Below are 15,539 nucleotides of genomic sequence, written 5' to 3' on the forward strand. Positions count from 1 at the left end.
ATAAAGGGGGGAAAAAATTCAATTGTTTTTCATCAGTGCTTTTCACTCTGTGAGGTTTCTGCCCAGATAACAGGGAGTGTTATCTACCACGAAGTTTCTTCCTGATAGAGTTTGAGCAATAATTAGGGGGTGGCTGATTCATGGAAAGCAGAGGATTCCCTGGGTGTTGCTGCACTAAAGAAATGGAATTAATAATGCCACAGTAATGGAGATGGAAAATGCCCGTTCTGGAAAATATATTTCCATAGAAATGTTATGGCAGTGGGGAAGCTGCAATTTGAACCTTGGGCACTGACATGCAACAGAATCTGATGCTTTTCATAATGTGTGAGACTGAAATAAAATCTTTATTGGGGAAATTTATTGATACAATTTTACATTTCCCAAACCACCGATTTATTTTTTGAATCCCGTGAGCTGTGAGATTTGGGCAGCATGTTATGGTTTTAGGTTTCTAATATCGCATGCCACAAGTGTTTAAAAAGCCGATTCCACCGAGTGGAATCAAAGCCCAAATGAACAACTTAGAGCATTTCACGGGTCATGGCAAAGCACCGGATGATGTTACTGGAAACTGATGGGGGGCTCTGGAGCCCCTCAGAGGTGCTGGACACTGCGCTACAGCCCCGACCTGCACCGTGCCGGGCTGCTTCTGTTCGCGCCATTTCCTGGCGAGCTGGTGCTTCCTGCCGGGTCACTGCCACTTTTCCAGGAGGAAAAACGCGGAAATCCGGGATTTTCTGGGATGCCGGAGGCCGCGCTCCGCCCTGAGGCGCCGCTTCTCCGCCTGAGGGCGCGCGCGCTCCCGCGCTGCCCCGCGCGCGGCCCCGCCCCGGCCCCGCCCCGCCGCGCGCGCGCTCCCGCCCCGCTCGGCCCCGCCCCTCGCGCCGGCGGGGTGGGCGGGACCTGGCCTGGCAGCGGCCGCCGTGATTGGCTGCGCCGCGGCGCCCGCGCGCCCACTCTTTGTGCGGCCCCGGCGCCCGTCGAAAGTGGGAGGGGAAACCCCGTGCGAGGGGCGCCGCCATCTTGGCTGCGGGGGTGATGGGGGCGCAGCGGAGCCGCGTCTGAGGCAGCGGAGCGAGCCCGGACCGAGCCGAGCAACAGAGCCCGCGGGGCACCGGGCACCGCCCGCACAGCCGCGCTGCACAGCTCCCTGAGCCCCGGGCACAGGTACGGGGGGCCCGGCACGGGCGCTCGCTTGGCCTGCAGCGCCAGGCGCCGCGCCGGGGCTCCGCCGGGCCGGGCGGAGCGGGCGGGTCCCGGTCAGCGGAGCTCCGGCCCGGTGCCGCCCCGAGCCGCGGCCCGGCGGGCCCGCAGGGCGCCGTGCGGCCCCGAGGGCGCTCCGGGCGGGCCCCGGGACCGGCGGGGAGGGGAAGGGGCGGCCGGGCCGAGCGGGGTGAGGCTGCGGGCAGGACTAGGCCGCTTCGCTCTGTGTCACCGCCGCCCCCCACCTCTCCTCTGCACTGCACAGTCGGCAACGCCACCAGCAAACACCCGGCCACAGGCGATATTTTTATATATGTGTTTCTATATCTCCCCCTTACGAGCTGTTGCAGTTGCACGTAGGGTGTGTATGTGTATATTGTACCGTATATGTGGCCGATGTGCAGCGTTATCTCTACTTTTAATTCTTACATTGACCTGTGCCGTCATGAACTTTGACAGAAAAATGGCTTTGAGGGTTGAGGGAAAAGCCACTTCCTATTTGAGAAAGCAGCGAAAGTATTCTGTACTGATTTTTTCTGTCGAAGCTTATTTACGCTAAACACAGTGGAATTCCTTTCTTTCTCTTAATTGTTTATTGCCAGTTTGCAGCAAGCTAAGTATCTACAACAGGTACTGGTAGCTCTGTCTTGGATTGGAGTTGTGCTCAATTGTCCTTGCACTTAAAGCCAGGCAAAGGTGGATGTCTGTGCTGGAGTGGCCCTGGCGGTGGCTCTGGAGGTTACTCGGTGTGGCTTTTGCTTTGAAGAAGGGTAGATCTATGTTGGGATGTTTTTCAGAGGTAACAGAGCCCCTTAGTGAACAGGAGTCACCCAGGTTGGCTGTATCCTAAACCACATCAAACCCCAAACCACCACATCTTTTACAGGAGCCAGATGTTATCCTGTGGAATAGGAATGTATTAGCTGGGATTGATTCCTGTCATGGTTTGGATTGGACTGAGGGGCCCTTGTGCTTGGGCATTACTCGGGAATGGGAAGAAAATATGAACCTTGGGGAATTTAATTACTAAATGTCACAATTTAATATGGTTTAGAAAGGAATTTGCTAGCTTCCTGTAGGGAATTGAAAATGTCATAAATCTGAGTGGAAGGAAGAAGTTTCTCTTTTCCTTTTTCATTTTATGAAGAACCAAAAAAAAAAAAAAAAAAAAAAAAGGAGTTCTTATGAAGGACAGCAGTTTGGAAACAAACCTGTTCTACTGGAGGTACTGGGATGTAAAATGTAAATAACAGTTTAAAATTACCTGCTCACTCCTGGGCATCTAATGAAACCTGCTTAAGATTAGTTCTCATTTTGTTGTATTTTCCTGAAACAGGAGGTAGATCTTAGTTAATATTTACCTAAAGTGTCTGTAACTTTTGTTTTCCAAGGTGATGACTCCAGAGTGTTCTGATTTGTTGGAATGACAGAAAGCTTTTTTTTTGTGTGTGTGTACTGTCCCAAACTATGAGCAGACAAGTGCTACAGGTTGGAGTACTCTGTAGGAAGAGGAGAGTAGGATAAATGAGGAAATAGAGGTGGATAAAGGATGGCTGAGAGGAGGGACATGGCAGAAGGTGCTCACGCTGGTGAGGGCAGGTAGGCAGTGATTAGTTCAGCTCTGCAGCTGGGGTGTGGTCAGGGAGAATTGAGGTGTGCACATATAAATGCAGGAAGTTCAGGAAGCAAATTGGAGTAAGTTAATGAAGCAGGATGTGAAACCAGTAGAAGGATAACCAGGACAACGTGGGTGTGACTGGAGAGCTTGAGGAGAGTCAGAAAGTGAAGGCAGCGTGATACATAGGTTTGATTTAAAAAGAAAAACTAAGTTCTCCTGGAGGATGGAGAAATGAAGGCCTGTGAAGCCTTTAGAAAAAAACCCTAGGTCTCAGCTGGGTTAAGGGGTTTTACATAATTAGGGAATATCTCCAATGCATTTCTTCAAGAACAGCCTGGAAAGGGCTCTGCAGGGCTGCAGTCTAAGCCCCAGAGCCTGCAAGGCCCTCTGTGCTGTCAGGGAAAGAGTAACGAGGTGGGAACAGCGAGGAAATGCAAAGTGATCCTGGACAACAGCTCACAGAGGCTGCTGGGTGATCAGAGATCAGCTCAGCCAAATTTCCTGTCTTGTGCTGATTGGATGCTTTGGTGAAATCTAAGTGGGGGAAGCCAGGCAGGATGACTCTGGAAGAGCTGAGGGATGAGTAAGGAACTGGCCAGCAACAAGTGATGTTGTCAGACAGGTGTGAAGGCTGCAGCAGGCTCTGAGACTCCTCAGGGATCAGGCTTAGCAGGGCTTTGTAAAGCCAAACCTGCAAAAATGAATAAATAAGCAGAGCAGGGTGGCTGCAGAGCATCATCTTAAAAAGGGCCGAGATGTTGATGTGGTTTAGGAATACCTGAATGTCCTTGGTGTGTGAAAGCCAGAGAAGCACAGTGGAATTTAATTGTAGCAGACCTCATAGCTTGCTGTGGACATGACACCTATGGGAATTCAGTGCTTGGGTGAATGAATTGATAACAGACCTGTTATTACCTTCAGTGTGCTGTGATCTTACAGGTGACCATAATTGAAGCACTCACACACTGCTTCTGGTAGCCTGCTGAAGTAAGGTACCAGTTGAACCACATTGTTCTGTGTGCTTGACAAAAGTCCTTATAAGGGGAAAAGTGCAATTATGAAATGAAACAATTCTATCTCTCTCCAGCTCCTCCCCCTTATCAATCTTAATGTTGTCTGTTAATTAACATCCAAGTAAATCTACAGCTTCTACTGTGAGAGCTTTTCCTGCTGCACATCCTTGGAGAATGATGCACAGAACACCTGGCTGCCCAGAGGGACTACAAAATACCTTTTACTGCACAGTAACTAACCAGTGTTTCCCTGGCTGCAGAGTGCTGTAGTCTGCAGGGAACCAGTAACGACTGGGAAGGGCTGAATTTGAAGGTGGTAGTTTTTTCCCAGGTCTCATCCCTGCACATGGAGCATCCATCAGCTGCAGATATGAACCACAGCAGTGTCTAATAAACCCTCTGCATGCAGGTTCTGGTCTCCTTTCACAACACACCTGCTTCTTGTTGAGCATAAAGATATTAAATTTCTCAATGCAAATGATATCCAGTGAAGAGTTAAAACTGTGTCCTTGAGCTGGAAGGAGCTGCACAGGTCTTGCAAAGGCTGGTATGAATCTGATATTTACAGTTATGTTATTGTGATAAAGAGTGTTACAGCAGTGTGCCCAGAACAATCTTAGGGAGTACAGATGTAGCTGATAGTTGAAATACACCTTCAGTGAGATTTCTAAATATCTGTGCAGTGCTTGTTTACTAGAGGAGGAGATGCAGATGTACTGGTGTCTCATTAAGGTGATCTTTAACGATATATATATATATTTTTTAAAAAAAGCCTCTAAGGAAGAAGTTGATATATGGGAAATGGATTTGGCAACACTGCTATAAAATTTCCAGTCCTAAGGTAATACAGAAATAAATTGTGTAGGCTTTGAAATGAGCATAAATCTGTGCTTAGTGAGATCCTCTGGCCAGTGGCCATCCTGCAATAATGCTCTGCGCTCCAGGGCACCCTTACCTGGGAGAAGGGAGCCAAAACTGAGCTGGCAGACTTTTCCTGGAAGAAGGATGGCAGGTAGGCCAAGCTCCCAGACTAAACTTCTGCTTTCTGTTAACAGTAAACTCATGGCTGATTAACTTTGATGTCGTGCACAATGCCAGCAGTGGCTGAGGCTGAGCTGTGGATATTTATGTGCAACTTTCTCAGCCCTGCAGCTCTTGCTCTCCCAAGAGGAAGCCCCATCCCCCATATTGGAATTATTGAGATTCACGTGTCTGGAACAGAGAGGGTGGAGGCAGAACTCGAGTTCCTACAGATGGGTAATGGCTATCAACACATCAACTCCTTGCACTGACATGTAGCTGATAGTTTAGAATTTACTGACCCCTGTTGTGCCCTGTTCTTGTCTGGACTTCCTTCTTTCGTCTGCAGTAAATGCTGAGGTGGTCAGTTTTCCAAGGCTGAATTCTCAGCAGGGTTTCTGTTTTTAGTTGGTTGCATTTTTTTTTTTTCTCCTTCAGCACAGAGTCCATGTGGAATATCACTTGTATTCCAAGATCTGAGTACAGTTTGAATTCCTGCTAATCCTTATTAAAATTTGAGTGTTTAAAAGTTTGTTATTTGATTGTTTTAGTTTTGCTTGGGTTTTTATTTGATTCTTTTTTTTATTTAAAGGAGTCATCTGTTCTCTAGAAAAGATTCCTGACCTTTACTAATGGTTTGGAGTATTTCAGAATCTTTTCTGTAATGTGACCCTTGGAATAAATGTAATACCAGTATTTTTTTGTATTGAAATAGCATAGTTAAGACTCTTTTACTTAGAAGGCATAAAGAAAATGGGCATATCTCAACAGGCAGAAACAGTCTGACAAATAAACAGAGCTGTATATTCAGCAATGGAGATCTAGTTGAGATTCACTTCAAATTCAGTTTGTGACAGAGACTGCACCAAGTTCCCAGTTTGTCCATACTTTTAAAAAAAAGTCTTCCTCACTTTCCAGACTTGGATAGCAGGATGCATTTCCCTCCTGGTTGGAACAGTGGAGCAGTACAACATTGTTTACCACACAATGGTATCCTAAAGTCATGTGCTCAGGAACATAAAACTTCCCCGTGTTGGGGAGTAGTTGGCATTCCTTGGCCTCTTAGTCTTGGGACGAAGAGAGGGCACGCAGGCTTCTGCAGATTTCATAGCCACAGAAGTGGTTGGTTCCCTGTATTGGAGTTCATGGTGCTGGTTGGTTTGGTTGGGGTTTTTAACAGCAGAAGTTACTGGATATTTCCATCCTCAGAATGCACATGAGATCTTTGGTGCATATTGGTGCTCTTGGTATCTTGTAGCTGTAACACCTAGCTGTTATTCTGTTGAAAACAGGGCAGCTCCTGAAGTACTTACATGTATAAATCAGTTTTCTCAAGCTTTCTCTTTATACTTCCAGTTACCTGATAGACCCCCAGTTTAGCCCTGTGTGCCATCCAGTGGAGCTGAGCTGTGAGGATGTGCCACTCTGCCCAGAAAGGAGGTGGCAGGTGAAGTGTCCTGCAGGAACACGTGTTTTGTGTGCCCATTTTACTGTGCTGGGACATGCTGGGGAAGAAAAAGAACATAATGTGTGAAGATGTTCAGGAAACTCGAAGGACTGGATGTTTCCACAGTGACACATTCATTTGGAGCTCAATATGGAGCAGTGACTTGTCTTTATTTACTGCTGTTGAAAATAACCCATGCACGTGTTGAAGCTGATACTGTAACTCTGGAATCTTCCAGGAAATAAGGCAATAAATCTGCTGGCTTGCTTGGTGAATTAGTGTCCAAAATTGTCACTTTATTTCCTATCTTGGAATAAAGTTGGCTTAGTAAAACAGTGTGTGTCTCTGTAGGAGTTAGCAGAGGTGCTTTATGTACTGCTTGGGATAGAAGGACCGAGTGTTTCCATCTCCTGAGCCGGGCGTGGAGGGAAGATGAGGTGCAGAGCAGCGCCTGGCACTCAGTAAACCCTTCTTAACTGCTCTGGGAGTTGTTCCCCTCCGAGGTCTAGATAAGCATGTTTGCCTCCAATCTCAGCACTGGGAAGTGCAGGCTGCTGGCTCTGTGTTGGGAACAAGATTTGTTCACCTTCCTTATGACTGCAGTTCACTGAGAGGGATTAATTGTGGTTCAAGGAACAGTACTTTGCTTTTGAGAAAGTCCCAGGCCTGTAAGCTTTCCTCTGTTTGTATTTCTTTCCAGTATTGGTTTCATTTGTCATGTGAATGACACATGACCTAATGAAAATCTTTCAGGCTCCAGCAGTGTTCCCTGTAAGGAGTACCATGTGTTTGTAATGGCTGGCTATCTGCCCTGCAGGAGCAGGAAGGGAAGTGCTGAATTCCTGCTAGAAATTTTCCACTTGCTTAACTGATCATTAGATCCAGTTTAACTTAAAGCCTGGGACAAAAGCAGGCATTTCCCATCTTTAATGTTACCTGGCAACATCTGGCCCCTACAGATGTGTAATCCTGGCTAACTGACATGTTAGGTAGTAAGTCAGCTTTCACTCCTTGCAGATTTAAACAGCAGAAGCCAGTTCTAATTCCCTCCACATTTAGGAAAATTCTGGAATGTTAGAAGTACTTTGACTGCCTTTTAAATAAGAGAAAATGCTCAACAGCCTTGCTGTAACACTGCTGTGCTGACAAAGCCACAGAGATGTTAACCAACTTCCTGAACATCTGATTTGTGGCTTGCACTGCTTTTCCAACATGGACAAGCAGCACCCCAGGCCCCAGTTAAGGCTACTACAGCATTCTTTTAAATCTTAGCTGTTTGCTGCAAGCTGCACTGCTTCCTTTGTTGCTGTTGCAAGTCTCAGAAGTGTGAGGTAATAGTTCCAACTTGCTGGTTTTGTTAAATCTCGTCAGATTTTATGCTGGAGTCAGATTTTATTTTCAGTTCATACATCAGCTCTTTGGCGGGTGAGTGCTGGTCTGGCAGTGACTGTGCAGAGCAAGGAAGGACTGAGCTTTTCAACAGCTTTAAGTCTTTTTGGATAAAATTGATTATCATTGCTATCCTGGAGTGTGTTTCTACTTGGAGGCCTTACTGACAGGGGCTCAGAGCAAACAATGTGGGAACTTTGCTGGCTGGCTGTGCCAATAATTCAGTGACTGTGGGGAACTACACAAATTTAAACTGAATGAAAGGGTAGTTGGGAGAGAGAGGAAGAGGAAGGTGTTTTTTGTTTATATGAGCTAAACTGGATAAATTGGGTCGCCTTGAGGGAACAAGTATCAGTTCTGACGTGTTCTGTTTTTTATTTTAGTGCCACAATGGCAACTGCACCTTACAACTATTCCTACATCTTTAAGTACATCATTATTGGTAAGTACCAGTGGGCTCACACCTGTGTATGTTCTGGGTGGATACATGAGAAGCCTCTGGCTGTTTCAGTATGTGCTTGTCCTACCTCAGTCCCCACAGGTCACCACACTTCTCTACAGCTTTAGCATTTACTGGAGCCTTTTGCATCATTAACATCAAAGCTTTTAGAATTTATGTTGAAGGCACAAGTGCTGATTGGAAACCACTGCATAGGCTCATAAACCTCTCCCAGGCTGTATTTTTGTGTTTAAATGTTGCTTTTAGCTGCAGCTTCCTTGGCTGCTTAGTCAGGGATTGCATTTATTGCTGTCCTGGAAGAACTGGTCTTGCTGTTAATTGTTTAATTGTTAATGACCTTGTGTAGGTGTAAATGATGTGCAGTGTTATTGTGCAGGTTTGTAAGTCAGGCTGCTGTGACAGCCTCAGCCTCTGGAAAAGTTGCTTCTTAAAAGATTTTGCTGTGTCTCACCCTTGGTATTGTGCAAGAGGATCAGTGGAAGTGAAGCAATTTCTTGAGATGTTCTGGATGGTTGTCAGTATTTTTGATGTTCTTACACAGTAAGACAGGAGCAAACACCAAGTATATTTTACATTTTGGTTTCTTCAGCCGTACTTTTTATAACCTTGTGAAATGCAATTATAAAATTAGTAATACAAATTAACTTATTTCCTGAGTGTTCTGCTCTTGCTTGCAAGCTGTACCTGTAGCCAAAGCTTCAGTGGCAAAGTTGATAAATTCAAGGATAGAACACTGCCCATCTGACCTGAGAAATGAATGTCTCTGTAGCATTTGTTGTGTGGGAGGAAGAAAATGTGCTTGCTGCAACAATGATTTAACTATTCTCTTTGTAACAGGGGACATGGGTGTAGGAAAGTCCTGTTTGCTTCATCAATTCACAGAAAAGAAGTGTGAGTATTTCAGTTCATAATGTTTATTCTAAGTGGCATTTTCATCCCTTTTCCCTGCCTGTTTCCATCATGCATGAGCTCAGTTTGCTGTGTCTTACTCTGTATGAATTTGGATTGTACTGGGTCACATTTCTGGTTTGACTTCAGCAGATGCAGAATCAAATATTGATGTAGTTATGGCAAAACCTTCTCCAGCCAATCCCACCTGTGAGGAGTGGGAGGACTGGATCTGATTTTATAGCTTTTCTGTGGATTTTGATATGGACAAAGAGAAATTTCTTGTCTGAACTTTCAATATTGGTGTAGCTTGATCACAAGCAGTTGGAGATTTTAGGTCTGTTAAGGAAAAAAAGGAAAAAAAAAAAAAAAGAATATTTTTTCTTTGAGTCCTTGTTTGCAGCCTTAAGTGGCCCTTCAAGACACTTGGCCTGCCCTGGGTGATGGTGTTTAGGGCTTGCTGCAGTCTCTCTCAGCTGAAACATTTTCTCATGTATGGAATTAGCTTCAGGTCTTCCTAGTGTGTGTTGCATTGAGGTTTGCAGCAGCTGTTACCTCACTCAGTGAGTAAGTCTGGAGGTATTTCTCAGTACAGGCATCACCATGTGCTGCTTGAGATGTGGTAACAAGTGGGTAGGAGCTGCAATTAAAATATTTGTTTTCCAGTAGAAATAGGAATTTCTGACTGTTGTTTTTAATGAAAATGCATTATCAGCTAGTTATTTAAATACCATTTTGCACATGGTCAAATTGTCCATGAGGAGAATGTTCTGTCAGCACCAAGCCAAAGCAGTACAACCAAACTAACATGTCAAGCACCTCTGCTGTGAGACTGCCCCTAACTCTAGGTAGCCTCATGTAGGTAGGTCCTCATGTCTGTGTTTTCTTGATCTTCCTCAAAAATGAGCTTATTAACATGAGTTTATCATAATCAGAAAGATGCCTTTTTGGATTTGATTTGGTGTGCTTGCAGCTACTTACGAAACTGGCATTTTCTTGGACAGTCATGCTATTGCCCTGTCTGAACCAGCCTGTTCCTGAAGATGTGACAGACTTTTTAACTGTATCTTTCTTGGTAATTCCCTAAAAATTATCTTTCCCTACTGCATTAAAGTAGTTAACCTTCGGCAAGGATAGACTGGAAATCAGCTGACTTGGTACCTACTGCTATGTATGGCCAAAGAGCAGCAGAGAAGGCAAGGAATTTTATAACTGTTCTTAAAACTAACAGCAGCTCAGGAAAGTCAGCATTTTATTTCTGGTTAAGTGATGCAGTTTGGCAACTGTAGCTGTAAAAATGCTTTTTCAGAGACTGAAAATCTAGTAAAGATAACTGAAAACTTGGGGTAGTCATATTTTTGCAGCAAGGAAACTTTGTCCTAGGAAGATCTGATCTTTGCTCTTATTTTTCATGACAGTTATGGCAGACTGTCCCCACACAATTGGTGTTGAATTTGGCACAAGAATAATTGAAGTTAGCGGCCAAAAAATTAAACTACAGATTTGGGATACAGCAGGACAAGAGAGATTCAGGGCTGTCACACGAAGCTACTACAGAGGAGCAGCAGGAGCTCTCATGGTCTACGACATCACCAGGTAAGGGCAGCAGAGCTCTGGGAGTTTGGTGAGCACTGTCTGCTCTGTCCCGTGGCTCAGAGGCTGTGTGTGTGTCTGGATGAGCAGCATCCTTGTGTGATGCACCTTACCCAAATACCCCAGGGTTTAAAGAGCTGCACATGAGACACGGGGAACGATGAGAGCGGCTTTTCTAGGAAAATATCACTGCTGATGAGCCTGAGGGGTTTGCATTTCAGGCTGTGACTGCCTGTGTTGAAGTTGTTTTGAAGAACTGGCTTTGTCCTTAGAATCTGGTCTTCAGCACGTGGATGCTGCTGCTGTGGAGGCAGTGGCAGTGCTGCTCACAGGGCAGGGGTGTCCTCAGTGGGCCCAGCCCCGAGCGCGGCTGTGCCGCAGTGAACGTGCGGAACTGCCCGTGGTGTGTGGGGAGAGAGCCTGGCCTCAGCCTGACCCTGGGCCTCTTCCCCAGCAGCCTGGCACTGCACAGGAGCCATCCTGCCTTCCTCTAGGGGCTGACAACGAAAGGTGCTGCTCAAACAATAATGCATCAGATGCAAATTGAAATGCTTTTGCTTGCTCATGTCTCTCATCATTCTCTGGGGCTGTTCTTGATATCCTTGAGGCCCCTCTGTTTTTTCCCACATATGTAGGTGTATTTTGTTTGTGTAAATCTTGAGTAAAACATGACCTTCTGCAGTTTGCTACTGAAGTGCTGCACTGTGTTCTGGAATAGCATTTGACAGGAAACCCTTTAATGTGTTCTGTACAAAACAGCACCAGCGTTGTGCGTGTGCAGAGCTGTGTGCTAGCAGTGGGAGTTGGTCTGGCTTTCCACTGGCAGTGTAAGACCTGCTCCAAGGGTTTAAAGTTGACTTGAATTTGTGGTCTGGGTCCACACTGCTGCTGCTGCTTTGTCTGTCTTGACGTGGGGAGAACAACAGGGATGATGGATGTTGCTGTTTTTGGATGTTGACTGTGCTATTGGCACCTAAATATTTTATAGAAGACTAAAGGTGTCCTCTCCTGATTCTTTGCAGAAGAAGTACATATAATCACTTAAGCAGCTGGCTGACAGATGCAAGGAACCTCACCAATCCAAATACTGTAAGTTGGACTTCATTTAGCTTAAAAGCAAGATTGTTTCTCCCTGAGTGAGTGGTGGGAGGCTCAAGCCAAAGCACTGCAGTGGTCTCTGCAAGAGCTGCCTGTGTTTTCTGCACTGCTCCTGCCCCCACCTGCAGAGTGCAGTGATTCATTTCCCCACTGCAGCTGGAGCAAAAGGCCTTCCTCTAAAAGTTTAAAGCTTTGGAAAGTGACAGCTGGAGATGCTATTCCTGCTTTCCCAGAGTAGGGAACGTTAGGGCACAGTTCTGGAGGAGCATGGCTTCTGTAGATAATCTGCTCTGCATATTTCCCTTTGGTTTTTTAAAAAGTCTCATTAACAATGAAGGTGGCAGTGGAAAAGGCCCCTGAGCTTTTTCCCAGTCTAACTTATTTTTCTCTCCTGACCCAGGTGATAATCCTCATAGGAAACAAAGCAGACCTGGAAGCACAGAGGGATGTTACATATGAAGAAGCCAAACAATTTGCTGAAGAAAATGGTGCGTTTTTTTTCTCTTGGACTGGTACTTTCCTACAAGATAGTGATGTTAGTGTGAATCCTCAGCACTAATAGCTGTAAGCTTACACTTCCAGAGTCATGGAATTGTGTGTACAAACTGCTGCTGTGCCTCAGGCAGTCTGGTAACTGGGTAGTTCTAGAAATTGGCTTGTGTTGATGCCTTAACATAGTCACAAAAGCTTGTTTAGTACTAAAATAGTGTCTTGCATGTAATGGGAAGGTCGTGAGGTGTCTGACTTTGGGCTCTTTGAGGTGTGTTGTGCACTGACTGTTAAACCTCTGTCTCTGAACAGGTTTATTGTTCCTTGAAGCAAGTGCAAAAACGTAAGTGACTTTTGGCTGCGGTAATGTTCAGATTGGTCTGTTTGCTGTGACTTGAAAGTAACTTGGAACTGAGGCCTCTGGCTGCATTTCAGGCAAAGACTGGTTGAATTCAAATGAACTGATTTGGATTTCAGGCCTTATTTGAGTGTGGAATGTGTTCAGTGTGAAAAGGGTTCCTTTCCCTGGGTGTTTAGAGCTGCAGGTTTGGTCTGTGGGCAATGACCAGTAAGTGAAGAATTGCTGTGCCATGCTTGGGGCTGGCTGTGTCACTGGGGAACAGATCTCCAGGGCCACCAGGAAATGGGGCTCCCACTGGCACATGTCAGAACAGAACTTTGTAACAAAAACAGGCTTTGATCCGTAGTGCTCCCTTGTCTTTAAGCCACTCTCAGAACTATCCTGTACACGTGGCTCAATGCCTTGGCTTATTTTTGCTCCTCAGTGCTTTGGCACGTATTCCTTATTCCCAGAATAAGGCTGGTCCTGCTCTGGTGTAGTGGCCAGAGAGGGAATTGCCCTGTCCCGGGGCTGTTGGGCTGAAGAGGACGGGGCAGTGCCTGCCCAGCTCCCTCCAGAAGCAGCACTGCAGCCCCAATAACTCCTGCTGCTCTCTTGCAGTGGAGAGAACGTGGAGGACGCGTTCCTGGAGGCTGCCAAGAAAATCTACCAGAACATCCAAGACGGAAGCCTGGACCTGAACGCGGCCGAGTCGGGCGTACAGCACAAACCGTCAGCCCCGCAGGGGGGGCGGCTAACGAGCGAACCCCAGCCCCAGAGAGAAGGCTGTGGCTGCTAGTGACCCCTCCGTGGCTCCTCCTGACCCCTCACCTCTGGCTCTAGGGAGTGGTGCTTTTGACCGCTTCCCCATCTTCTGTACATCTTACTGGGTTTAATTAAAACTCTGAGACAAGTTTAACACAGTACTAAACTGCTAAACAACTTTAGATGTAATCAGGTTATCAAAGGCAAGTAGAGTAATAAAACCTCTCCTGCATGGTAAATCTAGAAGTTTTTTTTTCCTTGATTGTCCTTGTGATAGTGTCACCGATACATAATTTAAACTGAGCACTGATGCTGGACTCCTGATTTTACACTTTCGCAGGGCTTTGTCTTGTATGGTTTATTTTATGGTTCTTTGGCCTTTCTTCCCCACCTCTAACTGTTCGAGCTGTCAGTAGTAAAGGATAAGTTTTTGCTGTGAAATGACTTCTGATGGTAGCGAGGGGCTCTGTAATGATGTGCTTTTGTTGGAAGAATTCCCTGTGGGATGTGCTGGGGTCGGGGTGGCGCAGGGAAGCGATCTGTTCATTCTTGTGCTCAATAGCTTTACGTCATTTTTTTTGCCACTTTTATCCTTTACCTTTGTTAACAGAACGTAAATATGTATAAAATTTGAAGGAACTGAGCTAACAGTTAAATACATCCTGTGTATATGATTTTAATGAAGAAAATGATGCCTGGCATTAGAGCAGTGTGTAAGAACCCCCCGTTTGTACAGTCTGAGCTCTCGGTGCCCCCGTGGCAGCACAGCCCAGCTGGGGCTGCAGTTGCTGGGTGTCACTCGTGGGATCCCCACGGTGCTGGGGACACAGACATTAACACTAGTGGGGTGTGGCTCTCATCCTGCACTGTGCAATGCTCCCCTCTGCACTCAGCAGTGCTCTACCTGCTTCTCTTTGGCATTCCCGGGCTTCAGCCGTGGCCGGGCTCTCGCACACCTCCCGCTTTTGTACCTTTAACTTTGGGACTGGGCAGAGGCTGAACTGGACAGTTGGAACAACGTGTGCTCTCTAGGGATTTTTAACTACTCTTGTATTTTTTAACAGAGCTGTGTGAGGGGTTTTTTAAAGGGTTTTGCTTCAAGCCTTCAAGTACATCCTTCTGGTGTGTGAGGGGGTGTCACGTGGTGACCCTGCCTGTGGGGGTGTTGCTGCACTAATGTGGGCTTTTACTGTGGCTCCTTGTGCAGCTTCACTTGGGAAACATCACAAGGTTTAAAAATGGAAGGGGGTAAGTGCTTAACCACAATCCAGTGTCCCACTTCAGGCTTACTGCAGCGTTTCAAATACAAAGTAGTCTGAAAATCCCACTCTAGACACTAAAACTCTACAATGTTGAGACTTGTAAGTAACCAGTGGTACCAGAGTATTGTACAGTCAATGTTAAATAAAAGCCAAAACTGGAATGTGCAGACAGTAGGATTTGGGTAACTCGTGTGCTGTCCCTTTGTTTGTCTGGTTAGTCCTTTTTTAACTCCTGTTCCTCAGTAGATGGGTATGTTCAAGATCTCCAGCTCCTGCATCCTGCTTAACCCAAGGCTGCACCAGGGTTTGCCCAGGGACCACGACCTGCTGCTGATGTGAAGTCAGTGTTGTAATGACTACAGCTTGTTGAGGTGCAATACCTGTACTCCCAGAGTAAGTTACAGTAGGTCTTATTGTTTCTGTCACAGAAAGGATCTGTTTGGACTGCTGTACTCCTCATTTGATGTAACAATGCTATTAATCTAAATATTTGTAAATAAAGTACCTGTATCTAGATAAACCTCCCTTCTGTGTGTTACTTGCTCTGGCCCTCTGTGCTGAGGGTGGGACCTCTGAGGGGGGGAGAGCTCCTTGGAGTGCTGGGATTTGTGCTCAGCCTTCATCCTGGGCCTTACTTGGGATAAACTTCACGGGGGTTCCCAGAGGAAGCTGCCAGTGGTTTCCAGAGCTGCTGTCGGGGAAGCAGGGCTGGGTGGTGTTTGTTCCCAGTGAACTCTGACAATGGCTGGGTGACACTGCATAGAAACATGCTATCTTTAATGAGGATAAGAAAGGGCAAGACTGAGGCCAAAGCCCATCCCTGGGAAAGGGTGGGGAGGGCTGGGACAATCCCTGCACAGTCACTGGCCTGTGTTGGCCTGTGCCTTATCCTGCTAAAGGATCTACAAAGTGGCTTTTCCTGTACTAAGTAGGGAATAAGTTGATTGTTAT

The 15,539-nt window shown here is 46.2% G+C and overlaps 1 protein-coding gene across 1 annotated transcript; it reads left to right on the forward strand.

The window, feature by feature from the left end:
• The first annotated feature begins 993 nt into the window (after positions 1 to 993).
• Positions 994 to 15,108, forward strand: RAB14 (RAB14, member RAS oncogene family). The gene is made up of 8 exons (XM_015645085.1): positions 994 to 1,170; positions 8,077 to 8,135; positions 8,991 to 9,044; positions 10,460 to 10,637; positions 11,657 to 11,723; positions 12,133 to 12,220; positions 12,534 to 12,564; positions 13,183 to 15,108. The coding sequence occupies exons 2-8, from the start codon at positions 8,084 to 8,086 to the stop codon at positions 13,358 to 13,360; spliced, it is 648 nt and encodes a 215-aa protein (XP_015500571.1). The 5' UTR covers positions 994 to 1,170; positions 8,077 to 8,083; the 3' UTR covers positions 13,361 to 15,108.
• Positions 15,109 to 15,539: the final 431 nt, after the last annotated feature.

Source organism: Parus major, chromosome 17 (genome assembly GCF_001522545.3).
Source record: "Parus major isolate Abel chromosome 17, Parus_major1.1, whole genome shotgun sequence".
Lineage (NCBI taxonomy): Eukaryota > Metazoa > Chordata > Aves > Passeriformes > Paridae > Parus > Parus major.